Genomic DNA, 21113 nt, shown 5'->3' on the forward strand with positions numbered 1-21113 from the left:
TTTGGGTTGACAGTCATAACGGCCCTCCGAAAGAAGCTATGACTATAATGCAGCCCACGAAAAAAATGACTTTGACACCCATGCAATAGGCCTTCTGTTGGAATTTGTACCCCCCTGTAACTTTGCTTGGGGAGGGGGGAATCTGTCCAGATTTGCTACATTTGGTGAAAACACCCCCAGGAAGACAGAAAAAGTCAGTTGTCTTGGGTTCCCCCTTTTAAGATGGGAGGGGGGTATTCTCACAGCCATCAACCGTTTCTAATCAATGGTGATTCCTGGCCATCTCGAATTCTTTCCCAGCGTGACTTGGTCGTAGAGCGATAGATTCCAAACTTGTAGGTGGTGGGTTCAATCCTCAAGCCTGGTGATCACGTCAAAGGGTTCTCGAGCAACACACTGAAGTTTATGTTTCTCCCGGTAGGGCCTCGTAGCGCCATTCATGGGAGATTCAATTTACTTTTTCTGTGTTGTCCTGAGGGTGTTTTCACCAAGTGTAGCACATTTGAACAGGCATCAATTCTAAAGCTGTCAATGTCATGAATATGGTGCATGTAAGTGTTGAGTTTCATTTGCTTTCGTTCCTGCGCTCCCTGAAAGTGCTGTCTCTGGGAATGGTTCCAAGCATTCTTGTTCAGCTGTCACTCGTGATTCCACCCCCCACCACCAGATTCGGGTCAAAGTGTGAATTTTGAAAAAAATATTTAAACCTGAAAAAAAGATCCTAATCTGAAAAAACAAGAGTTGAACATGCAACTGAAAAAAAGACCTCTAAACTTAAAAAATAAATGGTAAAACCTGAAAATATCTTTTTTTACCAAAGCGAAGCAGACTATTTTCAACTCGAAAAAACTTGTCATACAAGTATTCTTATTTTAATTTTTTTTTTTTCAAGTTTCAAGCTCAACACGTTTATTTTCAGTTTCAAATTTTATTTTGTCAAGTACGAGTTTTGTTTTTTTAAGTACAAAACGTTTGACCCCAATCTACCTCCATAAAATCTGATTGAACTAACTAACTAACTATTTTGTCAAGTACGAGTTGTTTTTTTTAAGTACAAAACATTTGACCCCAATCTACCTCCATAAAATCTGATTGAACTAACTAACTAACTAACTAACTAACTCCGTGAAAGCAATACAACTGAGAGAAATGCAACGAAATGAAGCCATTCGAGTTGGAAAAAACTAATACAAGTTAATGCAAGAAGTGATCGGTTTTAAGTGAAAGTCACTGCTTCTGATGTTTCGTAAAGAAGCCCTAGCTGTCCTTGACCGCTCACCACAGTATATCACCAATGTCACGTCAGAGCTTCACCACAAACGGTGTTTCACCGCATGGAACATACACCTGCATAATAATCTCTGCTGGTACAACCCGCCCCTCGTTTTCTCTGGAAACCAAAGTCTTTCTTGCATTTTCTTGTGCTGTCGTGTGGTGGTTGGCCGCCTCTCTGTCGCAGGGTCTCTGTTTCTCACTCACTCTCTATTTTGGTGCTGCCTCGCGCTGCCAAGCCCCTGACGTCATGCTCCACTGTTAATGATTAGCATGTGGAAACTGGCTGCGCTAGCTTGTCAGCGTCAAGGCACCTAAATATAGACGGGACAAGACTGTCCAGGCCTTCAAAATTAAAGCTCCCTCTCGAAAAAGTCGAAGCTGCAAATTATCAAGTAAAAAATCCAGTTCTGTTCTTACCGATAGGGATGTTTTCTTTATATACCTGTACAGGACTGTCTCAGAAAATTAGAATATTGTGATAAAGTTCTTTATTTTCTGTAATGCAATTAAATAAACAAAAATGTCATACTTTCTGGATTCATTACAAATCAACTGAAATATTGCAAGCCTTTTATTATTTTAATATTGCTGACTATGGCATACAGCTTAAGAAAACTCAAATATCCTATCTCAAAATATTAGAATATCATGAAAAGGTATACAGTATAGTATATGAATTAAATCAACTAAAACGAAGCATTGTTGGAATAAACATACCCGCTCTCAAACTTATCAAAACTGACTAAATTTAAGCAGCAAGTCAAAATGAACTCAAACGAGCTAAAAATAAATGAAAAAGGCGAAACAATTAGAACATTAGTGTACTGTACACGTATCCAAAAAGTCTGCAAAAAAAACACGTATCCTACATGGTTTTGATTATATGGTGCTTGCATGAAAATGTATCTCATGCATTCATTTTGGTATCTTTTCCCCATTGGATGATTTTGGCATGTGCCACGTACTATCCTGTTAACTACAGTGTAAAATAAGTATTTCAATGGTACCCAATTGGTTACATGTTTTTGTAGAAAAGACATTTTGATATTTTCCAGATCATATGGAACATTCTGCATGTTTCCTTGAAATTACTACTCACTTTGTCATGATCTCATACAAAACAAAGATTTTCTTCCAATGACATTTTGTCTTTTTTCAATGAAGGCAGCCTGAAACAGTGGCTGTCAATATTAACGCTTGTGTTTTATAATGTCACTCATATTATGTGTGCAGTTGCACATTGTCAAGCTTAACATGCCCACTCTAACAACTATCAATTGATATAAAAAATCAAGATATATTTTTAAACAGTGCACAGTCAGCCAGCTAACTGAATCATGTTAAGCGATGGTTCACCACTGTGGTCAAGCTCACATATTTTGCTGTTTTCATTTACATTTTCTGCTTGCCGTAAATCAGGGGTGTCAAACTCATTTTTTTCGCGGGCCGCATTGTAGTCATAGCTTCTTTCGGAGGGCCATTATGACTGTCAACCCAAATAAATTTATGAGCACCTCATATTATATACAGTAAAAGCTACAAATCAAACTGACAAATAACTCGTTTTCAAATCAGACGAGTAAAAACTGCTCAAATATTTAAAAAAAAAGATGATTAAAAGTGAAGACAATTTGCAATTCTAGTAATGACACGAATTTGATGCACAATTTGTCTTCGCGGGCCACATAAAATGATGTGGCGGGCCGTATCTGGCCCCCGGGCCTTGAGTTTGACACCCATGCCGTAAATTAACAAAACGTGTGGGCACTTGACTAATGACTAATTTGACATTTCTAATAGCTTAACATCTGCTTTTTACAATAAATATGAAGTCCAATGCAAAGTGTCAGATTTTGTGGCGTGACATTGCGTGTTCTCAAACTCACTTTATGGTGTTGATCTTGACTCTCATTTCAAGTATTGCAATATTTATGCGCCAGAGTATTTATGACACATTGGATTACGAAATAATTCACATGACTCCCACCATCTTTTAAAAAGACTAATGTGGCCTGTTTCAAAATGGTTAAGTAGTATGAAAAACTGCTCGTCTTATTTTGAAGTCTGGAAACAGATGTTCACGGCGTGTTGCATTCAAACGACTGCGGCACTTTAGAGCAGGCGCAGGCCGACCTGGAGGGAGAGACGGAGGAAAAGTTAGTCAAGATGGCAAAACCCTCAGACCCAGAGTAAAGGGGCACCGCTCCCCCCAAAAGATTGCGCCTGTCGCCCCTCTTCAGACAAAGCCAACGGTGCAAACTGCGCAATAAGGTAAATATATTCAAGTTTATCCCGTCCTTACGGATCACAGTCGTCTCATATTTTCCGAGTGGATTGCCAATTTGTTGTCTGTTCTCGTTTTTATATTTTCTTTTATTTAACTCTTTCGCGAATAACACGTTTGCTACCTGTTGACGCAGCAGGCATTTAGGAATCACTGTATTCGCGACTGTGCCGTCAAGATACAGTTGCGTATGATAACCTAAAATACTTTTAACACAAAGTCATTGATGTAACGCGGTGACTCCATGTGGACCTTGTTAAGGGATAACTTGTATTTATTCATCGGGCACAGATACAGGCACAGATACAGCCCCCCCCCCCCCCCCCCACACACACACACACACGCACACACACACTGCCTCAGTGGTCACTCCTTGTGTGCTGATGAAGCAAAGTGACAGGTTTAGAAAGCTAACACTAGCCTGTGGGCAGCGTCAGCGCCTGACTCGAGCTTCTTAACACGCGGCCACTTTTCAGCCTCCACGCAAGCCAAAGTACATGTTTATAAAACAACCCCGTCATTTAAAATAAGGCAGCGGAAGTTACTCCAGCCCCTACCAGGCGCACACATACATACACACACACACACACACACACACACACACACACACACACACACACACACACACACACTCCTGCCTGCGTTTGTCGCTAAACCGACCGGCGTCCTTCCTGTGGGTCATTCCGGGATGCAGCGCCAGGAGTAGCCGACAGACCGCTGTATTTTTAGGAATGGGTGGATACCAGAAGCAAAAATAATTTATTTTTATTCTGGCAATGAATACCACGAGCTTAAACGTACGGGCGACGGCGAGGAGACGACCTATAAATGCCCATTTACAGCAGCTCGCTTCCAAAGTGTGCATGGCTGAAAGAACAGGGACACTGTCGTGTTTTCATCGAGAGGGTTGGGGGTTATATGACTCCCACTTAAATATTCACCTCCTTTAATACTTTTTTACAGGCCCTCAAGGGGTTCATTGAAGATGGTGCCTGTGGTGCAGGATCTAATGTGACATATTGCGAAGTGGAAAGTTAACTCATCAAATATCAATTCCTCTGTCGGTGAGTAATTATCTGAGGGCAAATTATATCACCCAGCCAGCAGCGATAGAAGCACTTGCATCCTCTCACTGGAAGACAGATCTCCTCCAGAAGGAATACTTTGTGGATCAACACGTGTTGGCACTGACAAGACCACCGTCTTGCTGCTGCCAGAGCTAAGAATGGCCTTGCACAGCTTCACCTAACTCCATTATAGATCTCAAGAAACTTACTCGGTTTTATCCAGAACGTCAGTGGAAAGTTTAGGGAAGATATATCTGGGAGTCCCTTCTCCCCCTGCAGCCCCTCCCAAACCAAAAAAAAGCTGCTTTGGGAACCCCGGCAGCACCGCTGTTACCTCACCCCTACTGCCGCCCCTCTCCCAGACCATGATGTTTCGCGATCAGGTGGGCATACTAGCCAGCTGGTTCAAAGGGTGGAATGAGTGTGAGCAGACAGTGGCTCTGCTGTCTTTGCTGAAGAGGGTGAGCCGGACCCAGGCTCGTTTCCTGCAGCTCTGTCTGGAGCACTCCCTCGCAGACTGCACGGAGCTCCAGGTTCTGGAGGCAGATGCCAACAATTCAGGTAGGTCAGCCAGCCTCTCTGAAAAAAAAGACCGCAACTAGCTCCAGTCTCCAAGATATGCTTTGTAACAGTGTAAATGTCAATGACAACAGTACTGTTGCGCTTTTTGTTAGGTAAAAATAATAAATCTGTAGGTGCTTTGACAGCAGCATAGTACAGTTCTGTTCAAATGTTTTCACACTCTTACTGTGGACGGTTTTTCAACTTCTAGTTGCGGCATTCATTCAATTACTAGTATGTGTTAATCACAATGTTCAGTTGGCTTATGAGGTAATTACAATTGGGTTCTTATGAACTCAGCCTGGCGACAAGAGCTGCGACTGACTATTATTTCAATAATTGTTTAATCTGATTATTTTGTCAATTAATTAATAAATTGGATTAATCAGTCGATTATTTTGTCAATTGATAAATTGCGTTAAAAAAATTATAATTCCATAACTTTACTCATAAACAGAACATTATTCCAAATTGATAGTGCATGATAAAATGCACAAACATAAATTAATTTTGATTTATTCACTGATTTGGTCCATAATGTGTCAGAAATTGGGCAGAGTAAAAGCAGAATGTTTCCATGTTTTATTTTGAGTCAACACAAAGAAAATCAGTCTGTCAGTAAGTCACGGAGGACTGTAAATATCAGAAAACAGTGCTGTTAAAGTTCAAGGATGATCAAAATAATTAGGTAATAGTTTTGTTGTCGATTAACTGATTAATCCTGCCCCTTTAATATATTTATCGATCAAACATGCCAAAAAAGCATTGAGGGACTGATTTTTTTCAACAAGAAATGTACCATATTTTTCAGACTATAAGTCGCTCCGGAGTACAAGTCGCACCAGCCATAAAATGCACGATAAAGAAGAAAAAGACATGTATAAGTTGCATTTTGGGGGGAAATTTATTTGATAAAATCCAACACCAAAAACAGACATGTCATCTTGAAAGGCAATTTAAAATAAAAATAGAATAGAGGCAACAACAGGTTGAATAACTGTACAGTATGCTAACGTTACATGACACATAAACAACAAGCTGAGAATGTGCCTGGTATGTTAACATAACATGTTAAAAGTTATTCATATAGCTATAGCATAAATAACATGCTAACAGTTTTACCAAACCATCCCTGTCACTGCAAATCACTAAGTCCAATGAAATTTTCATCCTGTGTCGCTTTTGAACAACTCCGCTAACTCCAGAGGGAGAAGATTCCTCTTCTACGTCGCTTATGTCAGACTCATCGTCAGATGCAGTTCCAATTATTCCACAGGCCTAGAGCACCCTCTTGCGGTTTAGAGTGAAAATAACATGTGAAATGATATAATAATGTTAATAATTTCACACATAGGTTGCTCCTGAGTATAAGTTGCACCCCAAGTCAAACTATGAAAAAAAACTGCGACTTATAGTCCAGAAAATACGGTACAGTTGTAGCTGACCACTACGTATCCCACAAGTTTTTGGTTATGATACAGAATGTTTACATGCACCATAAAAATCGGTTCAACATTGGCAGCAGTAGCCTGTTATTGGGTTACCTTAAAAAAAAACATATTCCACGTATTTCTGGAAGTGTACTAATTTACTGTTGTGCTCCTCACAGTATCCGTATCTGTAAAGTAATTGCCCCAAAGGCCCTCATGGGAAGATCTGGCTAAGTTTTGTTGCACCAGACTGTGTGTGGCCATGGAAACCAACCCTGGCAACTTAGGTGACTCATGAAAAATTGAAGGAAGCGCTACTGCTGCTGCAATGTAGGGCTGGTGTCGTACCTATGGCAACATCTGCGCGACACACATATGCTGGCTCACGCGTTGTTTTTAGAGAAAGTGGGCATTACTTGGGTGGCATAACATGATAACGCCTCTGGGCTGTGATTCACACACAATTGTGTGCAACATGGAGTGAAGCAAATGTATGTGGTAATCTACATCAGTGTTTTCCAACCACTGTGTTGCGTCACACTGGTGTGGTGGGAGAAATGTTCAGCTGTGCCATGGGAAATTGTCCAACATTAATTACGGAGCGCATTGTAAAAAGGTTCGCCAAACCACTGGTTAGTTAGCGCAAGGCCTGGTCAGCCACTTGCTAATCACGCGTGCGTGGCTAATCGGAAAATCTTGAGACTTCATGTTGTGTCGGTCTGATTGTGCTGCATCGGCACATATTCAGTTAATGTGTGTGCTGCTGTGTGCTTTTGATAAGAGTGACGCTCTGATGGCTGAGGTGTGTTTGCGGACTGAAGAAAATCCCAGCATGTAGTTTGACCGGAGAACCTGGATTGTGCATTTTTCACCAACATAAAGTAGTCAAGTCGTGACATCTTCACTGTAATAACCACTCAGCTTCTGCCAGTACAGCAGGGGCGTCTTTAAACGTGACTTTGTTCTTATTGGCGCAATATTTATAGAGCTAGTCTAAAACAGTTAAAAACAGTCAAGTTGATTCTTTTGGATTTTAATCACAATCACTTTCAATTGTTTATTCCTTACACTGTCTAAAACTGTCTCTTTTTTTTAGAAAAATTTCTTAAAAATTTAATTTAACAAAATTCTTGATTTTAAATTAAAAACATCCATCCATCCATTTTCTGAACCGCTTAGTCCCCACGGGGGTCGCGGGAGTGCTGGAGCCTATCCCAGCCGTCATCGGGCAGTAGGCGGGGGACACCCTGAACCGGTTGCCAGCCGATCGCAGGGCACACAGAGACAAACAACCATTTGCACTCGCACTCACACCTAGGGACAATTTGGAGTCTTCAATCGGTCTACCAGGCGCGTTTTTTGGGATGTGGGAGGAAACCGGAGTGCCCGGAGAAAACCCACGTGGGCCCGGGGAGAACATGCAAACTCCACACAGGGAGGGCCGGAGGTGGAATCGAACCCGCACCCTCCTAACTGTGAGGCGGTCGTGCTACCCAGTGCCCCACCGAGCCGCCCTAAATTAAAAACCTTTTTTTTTTTAAATCAAGATGTATTTATTTATTTTTTCATTTATTATTAAATTATTCAACTATATCTCAATATACGGACTTTATTTATATAGCACGTTCACAACGTCTTGTCGTAACATAACTACATTTTATATAGAACCTGGTGTAATGCGTAACAAATTTTGGTAGTGGTGTGCCGCAAGATATCTTCTAATGAAAAGGTGTGCTGTGGATGAAAAAAGGTTGGGAAACACTGACCTACATGGAGGGAAACATGAACAAGAGCCACTCTTAACTTTACATGGATCTGAATGCCCCTTCTTGTACAGCTTTACTTTTTGCTGTAGAAAGAGGCTTGTTTGGTGTTTTGGAATAGCATTACAAAGATTGACATCACTGCTTTATTGGAAATGACCCTATGAAAAAGCTTGCAAAGTCGTGTTTTTACGCCAGCCGTGGTAGTTGGAGACTGACCGTTCACATCAGTCTGATTGATGTCTGTGGGCAACGGAGTTACTTGTTATCTCAGTTGGTATAATGAGGAAAAAAGGTTAAATAGTTCCAAGTGACATGCATGATAGAAGGTCTATTATTATTCACTATTCAGCACAACATTTTATCACAATTGCTGGAAAATTGTTTCATCTATTCTCTTCTGATATCCATTGCGTAGGGGGCCTGGGGCCAAATCCCAGCAGTGTACACCCTGGACTGGCTGAGAGATTGGTCTGTATCTTTTTGCGTGTGAATTTTAGTAAATGCGCTTTAATTAAAAAGTGCATTTCTCCATGAGCCCTTAACGGGAGAAAAGTCAGTGTCTGATTCACACATGACTCACAAGGAGTAATTGGCGGTTTAGTATCATGATCATTGATCAAGAATGCTTCCTCAAGAATGGATGCTAGGGATGGATGACATAGCATCAGGATTAATTGGTAGTTTCGTATCTTTCGCAAGAATGCCTCGTCAGGACTGAGGGGAAACGGTGAGTCAAATCAGCAAACCACCAATTGCTGGAGAGCCACTGTCCCATTTGTGCAATACCAACATCCATCCATTCATTTTCTATACTGCTTGTCCCCACGGGGGTCGCGGGCGCAATACCAACACATCATTTAAAATATTTCTTACAAGACCAAGCCACACTGAAGCTTGGTCCTGTAGAAATTTGCATTTTGGAATTATCATGGCAAAGTGCACAATCCTGGTATCAAAATTCTTGCTTGACTGGGTAAGGGTTAAACTGCAGCTGGCAGTCTGTGTAGAAGAGCGTAACTATTTGGAAAGCCCTGTACAAATGAATGGAATCCTCCGTGGCCTACTTTTGAGCAACTGAGAAGCTTCCTTGTTTGGTGACCCAAAGATTGTCACAACTGGTGGATATATTATACATTTTTCTTCATTTTTAGTTTATTCATCACGTACACAATCTAATGAGTACATTTTTATACATCAGCTTTGTTTAATTTCTTAATACAAATAAAATTGTTTTTACGGTAATATTGCAGTTCAGGCCTTAAGATAAAAGGTTTACACTCAAGGACAAAGCCATCTGCATTTCGACGGTTACAGCAATATCTTAAAACTGACAACACATTTTGGCAAAATACACATTGGCAAACCTCAAAGCTTCTGGGAAAATGTCCTCTAGACAGATGAAGAATAACTTGAGTGTTCTGGCATAATCACATTGGCTCTATGTTTGCAGGCGCAAAATTGGAGCATACAAGGAAAAGAACGGAAGAAGCTCATTCATGTTTTGCAGCTGCTTTGCAACATTCAGTAGCGCCCTGAATCTCTGCACTTAACAATGAGACTATCAAGCCTTCTGGAGTGAAATGTGCTGCCTTGTGTCAGAATGCTTGGTCTTAGCCGCAGGTCATGGGCTTTCCAAACAGGAAAATTACCTAACGTGGATAAAAAACACCCAAGATTTGATGGGAAATGAAAAATCATTCAAATTTTAAGTAAGGTTGTTCTGATGCAAAGTTTTCACTTCATATCGATACTGATATTGCAGCCTATATCTGATACTGAAATCAATCAGATATGATACCAACAAGAAGGACACAATAATTTTAGTATGAAATGTTAAGAGAAACTTGATTAAGTGACACTATTCCAGCAATTGCCAGCAACAGTAAATATTGTTTACTTCGTACTCCAGGCTGTTAGGATCCTGAACTCGCTCCCCCTTTCAGCGTAGCGTCCTGTTCTTGCTGTATGCTCACTGGCTCGGTTTTGCCCCTCATATTCAATGGGTTATTGGTCTGTTTTTATTCATCGCTCATTTTATTTTATTTATTATTTATTATTTATGGTTTGTGCCTTCTTGTTTTTGTTTTGTGTCGCCTACTTGTATGTCTCGTCACCGTGGGATGGAGGAAACGGAATTTCGGTTTCTTTGTGTGTCTTGACATATGAAGGGATTGACAATAAAGCTGACTGACTTTGACTTTGACTTTGATATGAGAAAATATGACGCACTTATTTATATCAGTACATTCATAATAACACCCTTCACACACTTACATGCATACATGCATACATGCATACATACATACATACATACATACATACATACATACATACAATAGGCAATGTCATGTCATTTTCAGTTGACAGCAAGTGGCAATACAAGGCAAAATGCAAAATAGCAGCCCCTGAGATGGATAAAAACCGGTGGATTTTTAATATTCCACAATGTGATATTGATCAGAATACCGTGTTTAGACTAGGCGAGGCGCATAGAACATATTTTAAAAACAGACTTGACTTCCTCTTTAACCAAATAACCTTGTTCATTAAGTAGTGGTGCTAATTTTGAGTGTGTAATTGTCTGAGAGATTCATGAAATGGTTACTGTACAATGTTGGGAATAGTGCCTAAGAATGTGGGCAGGTCTGAGCACTGTGCTCAAGAAGAGGGTGACAGGAGCTTTCCAGAATTTAGGTGGGAAAATACATAGTGGAAAAGAAAAGCTGATTCCACCCTCAGTTGAGTGAGTGTCTCAAAGGCGGGAGAGTGAAAGGCAAAGTAAGTGGGGCAAAGAAGGGAAAAGATGATGTGTGTACCACTGGTGTAGTTCGAGAGGGGCTGCAGGGGCACTAGCCCCCCCCCACAAAATATTTTTGGGACCTTTGGGTATTTACTGATTTTTCAGGAACTTATTTTCAACATTACATGCCTTCTTTAGGGTCTAAAGCCATGAGTGATGCAATAAATTTTCAAGCTATTTTCACCGCTTTAAATTGGCTACCATTGCGTAAAAACTACAGACAAGGTAGAGACGGAGCATTAGTATCGATTTGTGACAAAAAATGAAATTTATGGTGTTTGGACAAAACGTGTTTCTGCCGAAGAGCAACAATCTTTCTTCAAATTCAGAAGAATTTTTGGGATTTGTAAATGATTGTTTGTTTTGCGCACCCCCTGATATATCCATGCCCCCCCTCCAAGGAAAAAAATATCCTAACTACGCCTGTGGTGAGTACTGATGTCTATTTCAGCTTGAATTTTCACGGGTCATTCAGTCAAATAGGGCTGTTTAATTTCAAAGCTAGAATGATTCTTTTTCGAAATCTCAGGTTTTTCAAACTCATGTACAACAAAAGCAGTGGTGGTATAATATTGGCCTGTTTTTGAGTTTGTAGAGTATTTTGTGTTTTACCAACTTACTATTATGAAGCGTCCTGACTTCTCACGTATCTGACCTAAACCTCTTTACTTTCAGTACTTCTGCATTGAAGTGCCGAGTGTAATGGTACACTTGTTGACGCTGGTTCTATACACATAGTCTATTGATTGGTCCCCAGATTTTTTGTGCTGTAAGCTCGACTTCCTTCAGTAGCATTTGAGAGAAAACGCTTCTCTCTTTTGGACACCAAAGTATTTCATAGCACCCACGCATTAGCAAACAGTTTATTTCTGGAAATTGACAGCTAGTTCTGTGAACTCATACTGAACCTCAGGAATGGGGACAGACAGCCTGCCAAAACGACCAGAGGGGAAAATGAAATAAGGCCTGTCTCTTGCTGTTTCTATACTAAAGGCCCCTTTTGTCAGTTGTGTATGTATTGAGAGAAAATAAGCTTGGCTACTGTTAATACTCTGCACTGGTGGAAATAACGATGCAGCAGCGATGCACATTTACGGAAAGAGTGAATGAGGCGGAGTGAGAGAAAGGTAATCACCCTTCTTTTTTGATGGCAGGAATTTGCAATGTGATTATGTAATCGTGACATCCTGTCTCAGCTGAGATTGGGCAAGAGGCAGGTTAAGGCGTGAATGATTATTTGAATTTAAAATTTTTAAAGGATCTTGTGTGGTTTTTGACATCTACCGATAAAAGGTATGTACAACATTTGGTCAAAGAGCGCAAAAAAAAAGGTTGACACTTCCAGCTCTGAACTTCCTTTTAGAACAATCTGGTTGAAGTCATGTCTCATGCAAATGAGCCACTGCTTACTTCACCCACTTATATAATTCCAAGTATAGGGTTTGTGAACATTATGACTGGGGGCTATTCTCAAAAAAGCCAGCGTTTGAAAATAAAAGCTAACCTCTATACAGATCAGGTAAAACTATCATTTTCACTCTTAGCAGTTACAGAAATAAATTTCGAATGGTGTAGATTTCAAATTATTGAAGAAGAGAGATGTCAATGGTTCCCTGACTGCGATTTCTTGTTGAGTTGAGGTTACTCTCGCCCCAGCCCTGGCAGAATTGAGGTTCATTCACATTCTCAGCATATCTGTGACTGCTATTTTCAGAGCCCCCACAGGTCGACCGCAAATCAACTGTTCTTCCTTCATCCCCCGCTGTGTTCGATCAAGTCTTCCAGGACTAGTTAATCCGGCAGCAGGAGAGCACAGGGGATGTTGACGATACATTTAAGAGGAAATGGGAAGTGAGGGGAGGAGAGAGGCATAGAAAAGAATTGTTCCCCATTCAGCAGCCGCGTCCTACAAGAAAACCTCCCCGGCTGCGACAAGAAAAATCAGAAACAAACCAATATAATATTATTTTATCGTCGCCAAAATGCACAAATGAGGTTAGAAATTCATCAGTACAGTATTTGAAAAATATCAAATGATTACCAGTTGCCGTAAATCCATATTTCAAGTGGGCCGTCTGGTATTGTCTAACTAAGAAATGCACCTTTCTTCTTCTTCTTGCTCTTGCATTGAATCCTCACTGGGCCTTTTCTTCATTGCAAAGAAACTTTACAAATACATACGTCTGTTTATTTTACTCATTTTGGTAGCCTGTGAATTTACTGAGTCAATTTGACATGTGTCAAAAGTCAGTTCCAGACGAAGTAACTCAGTGAATCCAGTCACAACAAATGTTGTAAGGATTCGTTCTTTCATTTGTGCAAGCCGCCGTTGGCAAGTCCAAGGTGGTGCAGCCCGCTAGTTGGGGACCACTTGATGATAGCACACTTCTCTGGTGAAGACATTTTAACAGGAAGTTGCTGTGAACAGTAGCTGTGATGATGCCTTTCCTTTTCCGCTAGAAGCGAAACACAAATATTTTGTCACCGCCAGGTGCATCCCGCTGTGGTTTAAGAAAAAGGACAACCTTGTATTTCTCCCTTGAGGCACATATGTATGCACATTTGGTCCCATATATTCCAAAATACTGACTCTTGAGACTATAACAAGTCTACACATCCCTGTTCAGATGTCAAGTTTTTAAAAAAACAAAACAAAAGAAAACATGAAATCGAGATCAAATAATTTAATTAAAATCAGTCTCCTGTTCAAGTAGGACTTGTTGAGCAAGAGTCACAAAATCGCCTGCTGACAAACTACCTGGCAGTTTCATACTTTTTTTTTTTTTTTTTTTTGCCTTACTCAACATCACCTATCTGTCATGAGTGACATGCTGCTCAATTAGATGGATATTTACAGATGATCTTTCATTGATTTCTTCCCCCTCAATATCACTATTCCAGTCCACCGCGATACATATTTTTTTCATTAATACAAATTCAACAATTTGGACAAAAGATTCTCCCTGCATCTTTCATTTAGATTTAATTTTGTATAATTACCGTCGATCTGGTTCTAACGCCTCACGATTTTTGTTATGTGGAAGATCATGAATACCAAATATTTTGAATGAATTACTGAAATTGTGTCGAGTAAAATTGTCACCTCCTTTGTTTTAATCAAAAACTTTGTTGTCTTGCATTTTTGCCCGATTCATTGTGAATCTGTTAAAAAAAACAAATTCTTTGCGTGTGTGAAAAAGTTCAGGAGATGTCATTGCTTCTGCAACCCAGTTTGTCGTTAGGTCACGCTAAGGTCGAGGACAGTTGTGTGTCTTGACATATGAAGGGATTGACAATAAAGCTGACTTTGACTTTGACAGATTCTCTCACTCACTCTTTCACACCTTCTATGCGGTTTTGTTATCTTTTGCTTTTTTTCTTGAACTTTCCTTTGCTGATTACGCAGATTGCGTACTAACCATAACCCTGTCAACAGAATCATGTTCACATGGTCTTGCAATACATACTAGATAGCCTTAAGATACCCCTCCCTTATCTATTTGTTTCATAATAAACTAAACACTACATTGCTTTTAATTTCTAATTGAATTATTGTCATTACCGTATTGGCCCGAGTATAAGACGACCCTGATTTTAAGATGATCCCCACTTTTTCAAGACTCGAGTTTGAAAAAAGATTTTTTGAACACCAATTTTAATTTTTATACAGAAAAAAATTACAGTACATCTGAAACAAATGATTATAACAATATATTCGAGAAAAAAAGCATGTTATTTTGCCTCATTCAAATCATGCAAAAACTGTCTATCACATCTTAATATCTGAACATTTACACATTTGTAAATGAATGGCTTCTGGTTTTTGAAATGTAAATAAACCAATCTACTGTGATAAAACCACAAAATTGCATTAACCATCAAAGTGAAGTCTAACTGTGATGGTAGTCTTGAAACAAATCTGAATAAGGAAAAACATTGCAATAAAATAATGCAAACTGTTTTAAACTTGAGAGTAGCTGAGATCTGTCATGTCAGAACATTACTCCACAAACATCCTCTGCCTCGCTGTGCTCAGTGTCACTGTCCTCGTACGCGCACACACTCCTGTCCAGCTCTTGAAAGCGGCCGCTCTGAGGACCACGGAAAGCTTTTCTCTGATTGTGAGCATATTTAGGCGATCTTTTTGAGCTCTCCATCTCCGTACATTACACTCTGTGACACCATATTTCACAGCCGCTTTGCAATTGTTTGAAGACTCTGCCTCATTTATCACCATCATCTTGAAGTTTGCATCATGACAATCTCCTCAGGTGCCGGTTAACCTGACCGATCTTCGACCCACTTTTCTCCAGATTGTCGCTACGTTTCTCGATTTTCTGTTATCTCTTCTCTTATTTTCTTCTCTTTTCTTGCTTACCACTATTTTTTTATTTTTCTTCTTCGTGCTACCGCTATTTTTTTTTTTTTTTTTAGTGACAAGGGTTCGCTTTGGCCTGGGGAGTTAAGTTCAGCATTCGCTTTAAAGATATCTGGCGCCGTCTGGCGTTGTGAATGGGTATAATGTCTAGACCTCGAATGGAAGACGACCCCCACTTTTTCAGTCTTATTTCAATGCAAAAAACACCGTCTTATATACGGTACTTTGTTTTGTTGTTTATTTCTTTTAATTGTCGGACCACCTTACAATTAGCATGGCGAGACCTTTAGTCCGCTCAGTTTTCTATTTCCTGTTGTGTTGCACAGGATAAGCATTATACATGACTGATGTAAGAAATAGTTATGTGCCTTCTTCAGGAAATAATTTAGTAATTGTCAGTCATAACTCAATGCTTAATGGAAAATAGAATCTGTCATAGAGAGAGGGGTCATGTCAGTTCGCAAATAAGCAAAGTTGATGTTTACTTATTTGCTTGTGTCTTGTAATTTCCTTGCTTTATGCATCTTGATCGTAGTAAACAAAGATGATGGTAGGGTTCCTAAAGTACATTCACCAGAAGGTCGGATAAATTTACTTTTGTCTTTTTTACATTATTTAATCTTCTCCCCTTTCCCAACATTACATATTGTCCATATGATTAAAGTTAAAAATTGTTTTTCTAAAATTTTGTTTGGCGAGGGATTCAATTAAATTCTGTTTGATTTGTGGAACTATAATTTAGTTTGGTTGCAATTTTTCGATAAAACGTAATGGCAGTCACCAATCATGCCAACACGGCTTGCAATCTGTGTCATGTAAGTGAACACGCAATTTACTAAACACGTCTGCTATTTGAGATCTTAGCAAATCAGACTTTCCAAAGCAAATACGCCTGACGGGATTTTGTCATCATTGTTGTAGTGTTCAAGGCTAATTTTGTGGCTCTTTTAGTACCTTAGCACCTTGTGCTGTTGTTTAATTACTTGTGCTGAAGTCATTGTGTATGAGTGTGTGTTAGTAAGTTCAGCTGTGGGTCCGTTAGGAATCACTGCATTCTTCAGCAACAGGCTCTGTGGTATGCCAGCACATTCCCCACTGCTGAGCTGGAGAATCCACTCGGAAAGCAGCGACGGGAACTTTTCCTTTCTATCTCCTCCCACTCTTCTAAAACGCTCTTCAACTTCGTTCTCCTTAAATCACCCTCACCACTAACCTTTCACTTTTTCTGCTTACCCAACATCCCCTAATTTGTATTTTTGGACTTCTTTGGCTTTGACTGGCCTTATAATGTGTTTTCATAAAAAACTGTATTTCAGGACTTTAAGAAATCGCGTATTATTCGTTTAAGTTACTCTTTCCTAAATTAAACCTGCGGTCTCTTATTGTTGGTTGGAAAATGGAACTGGCTGTGTCGGATGTGGTGTTGAATCAACAATAGCTCGAAAGAGTAGCCAGCAGTGGGATGAAGTGAGCCACTTGCATGTTTGTTTTGCTAACAGGAGAATCACAGGACAGAGTTTAGACGACACACACACGCGCACACACACACACACACATTGCACACAGCTTAGTGTAACAAGTTCAAACAGAAATGATGAAATGATTCGACTTTGCATGCGAACGACTGTGATTGATTGAATACCTTTTTAATTAAGTTTAGGTAAAAATAAAGTACAACAAAGCACCGAATTAACAGGCTGAGGCAAACTATTTGTGAATGGGGTCTGCTGAGGTCACAGCTTTTTCTATTATGAAATATGAATGTGCCATAGATCTTGGACCATATGTTACTTTTGTTACCATCTAATTTGTCTAAAAGTTCAAAAAAGCACCAATGTGGATTGAATTCTCTGACACTTGGCATAGCAAAGACAAACTATACTGTCTGTCTCTCTTTCCATGTGTAATGATCAAAAGCCTTCCCGTCAGTTGTAAAAATGCTTTCATCGTTCTCTCATAGATATTTTGGGAATTATTCCTGTTTTTCCAACACCGTCACCCAACTGGAAAAATGGCCTCAAACATATTTAAAAGAATCATATTGGTTTCAAGACTTTGCGGGTTACATAAAATAACTGCAAAGCAGGCAGGATTTTGCCCGCAACTCTTGGCTTTGTTATATGTTATGTGCCTAAGAGGGGGGTCGGTGTAATGTGCCAGGTCAGAATGGCACATACACATACATTTTGCATTGTCCATTTTGATATGCTGTTTTCACCTGTGAACAAATAACTTTGTCTGACCTATTGGTGATTTCTGTGGATCTAACTTTCTGTTTCAGTGTTTTCTTCTCGGTCATGCTCCTGTGACTCATCAGTTCCGAGCAGGCTCCGGTTTCTGTCTTACACAGAGCAAACCACATAATTTGTCTTGCTGAATTGCCTCAATATAAGTCTTCCCTATTTCAGTTGTGTTGTTTTACTGATTGTTGTTCTTGTACCTGGCATACATTTGATCTAGTGGCAAAAAACTTGACTCGATTAATTATCCAATATTGGCATCTTGAGGTGGGTGAGTTCACAGAGATGAGCGCTGAGTTATGTTTCTTATATTTTCATTACGTAGCCACGCCTCATTTCTCTTCCTTCCATCTCCTGTTAACACTTATCCCTTCGGGTTCGGGGTGTGAGCAAAATACATTCTTCAACTATTTGCCGCACACAAAAAAAGTGCTTCATGCTGGTGACTTCGAAAGTTCATTACGCCTGTTGCAACTGAATAGGAACGCTTACTACTTCCAGTCGCCATTGTGTTGATTTGTTGACGAATCGGTCTTGACTTGTACTTTAAGATGATTTCTAGAGCTTGCTCACTTGGTCATTTTTATTTCTAGCGTATGCCACTGCTAAATATAATTGGGTCAGTTTGTGTAAAACGTTTTGGGAGGGGTTGCATCTTTAAAAATTTTAATTATAAATCTCAATTTTGTCAAAACCATTACCGTTCACATGGAGCTAAAAAATCATTTGACATTGACATATGAATGCCTGTGGCAATACCACCTACTCTTCATCTTCCTGGTCTCATCGGAAATTTTGAATATTGACTCTGCTTATAGTCTGATGGAGATTTTGCTTGTCACAATGAGTGTACAGTTTGATGGAGAAGCATTGTCAAGCTTATCTTGTGTACCCTGTGACAGTGCTATGTTTTGCCATTATTGTTTTAAAAATGATGTGTCTCGAGTCACGACTTGAGTGACCTAAGTTTTTTTTTTTCTGACGTGGGTCTTGTCTTGTTAGGAAAAAACATATGAAAGACTCAACTTTGACTTGGCTATTTTACGACACTCGACTTCGCTGACTTGAACGTCATTCTGTTTACATTTGGAAATCACCTTTCTCAATACCTAGTGTACCTTTTGTTTTTGAAAAAAAAAGTATATTTTTGTGTCATGCATGCCGCCAATCTGCCACCTGTATGCCCCGGCTTCAGACAAACCTTTGGATTCAAGTGTTATAATTTTTTTTAAGAAACTAGGACAGACAAAAGCAACATGCAAGATTAGAAGCTCAAAAAATACAACACGTAGATGACGTCTGATGTCGGCAATAGGCAATGATGTCAGGTAGGCTAGCTTTGTAAACTCTGAAGCTAGACTTAAGATTTATGACTAACGACTTACTTTTGACGTGCACATATGTGGCTGATTCCCACCTCTGGTGTTTACTGTTGTGTAGATAACAGAAATGTTTTGCCTTTTTATATCATGCATTTGCAGCCGTATTAAATTTGCGGCAAAAAATACGTTCGTATTCGCCATAGGCTTGCATAAGGACCTCAAACTCCATTGTGGTAAAATAAGGTGATCTGTTTTTTCTAAGTTGTCATGCTGACTAGTGGTATCGGGGCTTGATTGATGATGGCTTTTTATAGTGTGAACATACTCAAGAGTTGATTGAACTAACTCAGATCAGCTTTACAGGAACCGAATACTCAGTCTCTCCCATCTCAGAGTAAGTCAACTCAGAGTTCAGGGATCGACTCAGAGTATGTTGAACCTGCTTTCTGGAATACCCCACCTGGTCTTCCTATCGTCTTCTTGGTATTCACCTAGCGTAGCCTCTATTCTGTAGTTTTGATCAAGAATTCCTCTGCAAAGTAAATTGTGATCCATTCATTCCTGCTGCTTGGAAGTTGTTGCCGTCTTTACAGATCTCCCAATGTTTTCATCCGTTCCGCTGATGTTTTCCTTGATTACGTACTCGACTCTTGTTACATAGTGTAGTGAGTGCACTAATGTTTTTTTTCCTCTTGGCTGTGGTCAATTTTTGTGCAATAGCTCTGATTGATTTTCAAAACCTAAATCTAAAACTGAGCATCGACATTCACAGCTATTTCTAGTTTAATAAATAATGTAACGGGACACAACTGGTCAACATAACACACATGCAAGTCAAGTTTCAATAATTTTGTGCATATGAAAAGGGGTGTGTTGAAATTAAGTTGTCTATCATAGTCGGTTGGAAATACCTTGAAATATACTTGGAAATATTGATCTCTTGTTGCATTTTTATATTTTTATGTCAAAAAGTAAATAATGAAGCAAATGTTTAATACTAAATGCTGATGTCCTGACTATATTTTTGCCATTTTTCTTTGTCACTTCCCTCTAAACAGAGGTGGCAAACTCATTGTTGTTGCGGGGCGTAGTTATGGTTTCCCTTGTGGGGCCATTAATGACTTAAATAGAAATGGATGGGCACTCGTATTATCACTTACACACAACAGAATCCAAGTCAATTAATAAGTCAACAATTTTCTAATTCATATTGCAAGTGCGATTGTAACAAACATTCATTACAGTATCGCTGTTATTCAAAGGAAGACAATTTACAATTTTGGTATTTTAGCAAGAAACACGCATAAATTGCTTTTGCGGGCAACAAAATGATTTGGCGGGCCGTATCTGCCCCCGGGCCTTGAGTTTGATACCTGTGCCCTAAAACATCCATATGCCAACTAAAAGTTTACTTCTTCTCAAAATCTCAATATGGTAGAGGTTTATGGTATGCTATGTATACTGCTAATGATTTCCAGACATTCGACAAAAAAAAAGCCAATTGTGTTTGCAACTTGCTTCATTGAAAGGAATGAAGAACTGAATCATCACTGGAGTGAGTGTCGCCCCTCCCTTTTCCCATCCCACTCACAACAGGCTAAAATTCCACTTTTTGAAGAGTGACTAGTTGACAACTAACGTTAAATGCATATCCGGTCTAGACAAGTAGAATTATTTTCCAGAGTTAAAAGTTCAACTATATGTAATATATGCATGACTTAACCATTGATTTCTCGTCCTTGGAAAATAGATGAGTAATAGTTTCTGTGTTTTTTACAGGGACATTTTCAATGTCAAGGAGGAAAAGCCAATGCAATTTAAAAAGCTTCAATAGCCTCAATTTCTACAGACATTTTTGGACTGAATAGGATTATATTTGGAAACGTATGCCTCTGTTCACATTATTTTCACATCAAACCTCTGGAAATCTAGACGAGCTGCCTGCGTTCTTAAGATCTGCATGATCAGAGTAGTAGAACAAGACTAGTAA

General features: G+C 39.6%; 1 protein-coding gene across 4 annotated transcripts in view; it reads left to right on the plus strand.

The window, feature by feature from the left end:
* The first annotated feature begins 3387 nt into the window (after nt 1-3387).
* The window catches only part of samd4a (sterile alpha motif domain containing 4A), a 38732-nt gene continuing 21006 nt past the window's right edge, over nt 3388-21113 (plus strand). For all 4 annotated transcript variants that reach the window (XM_037246796.1, XM_037246797.1, XM_037246798.1 and 1 more), the window contains exons 1-2: nt 3388-3546; nt 4523-5187. In XM_037246796.1, the coding sequence (XP_037102691.1) occupies nt 4992-5187 (196 nt within the window). In that variant the 5' untranslated portion in view covers nt 3388-3546; nt 4523-4991. The remainder of the gene's footprint in view (nt 3547-4522; nt 5188-21113) is intronic.

Source organism: Syngnathus acus, chromosome 3 (assembly GCF_901709675.1).
Source record: "Syngnathus acus chromosome 3, fSynAcu1.2, whole genome shotgun sequence".
Lineage (NCBI taxonomy): Eukaryota > Metazoa > Chordata > Actinopteri > Syngnathiformes > Syngnathidae > Syngnathus > Syngnathus acus.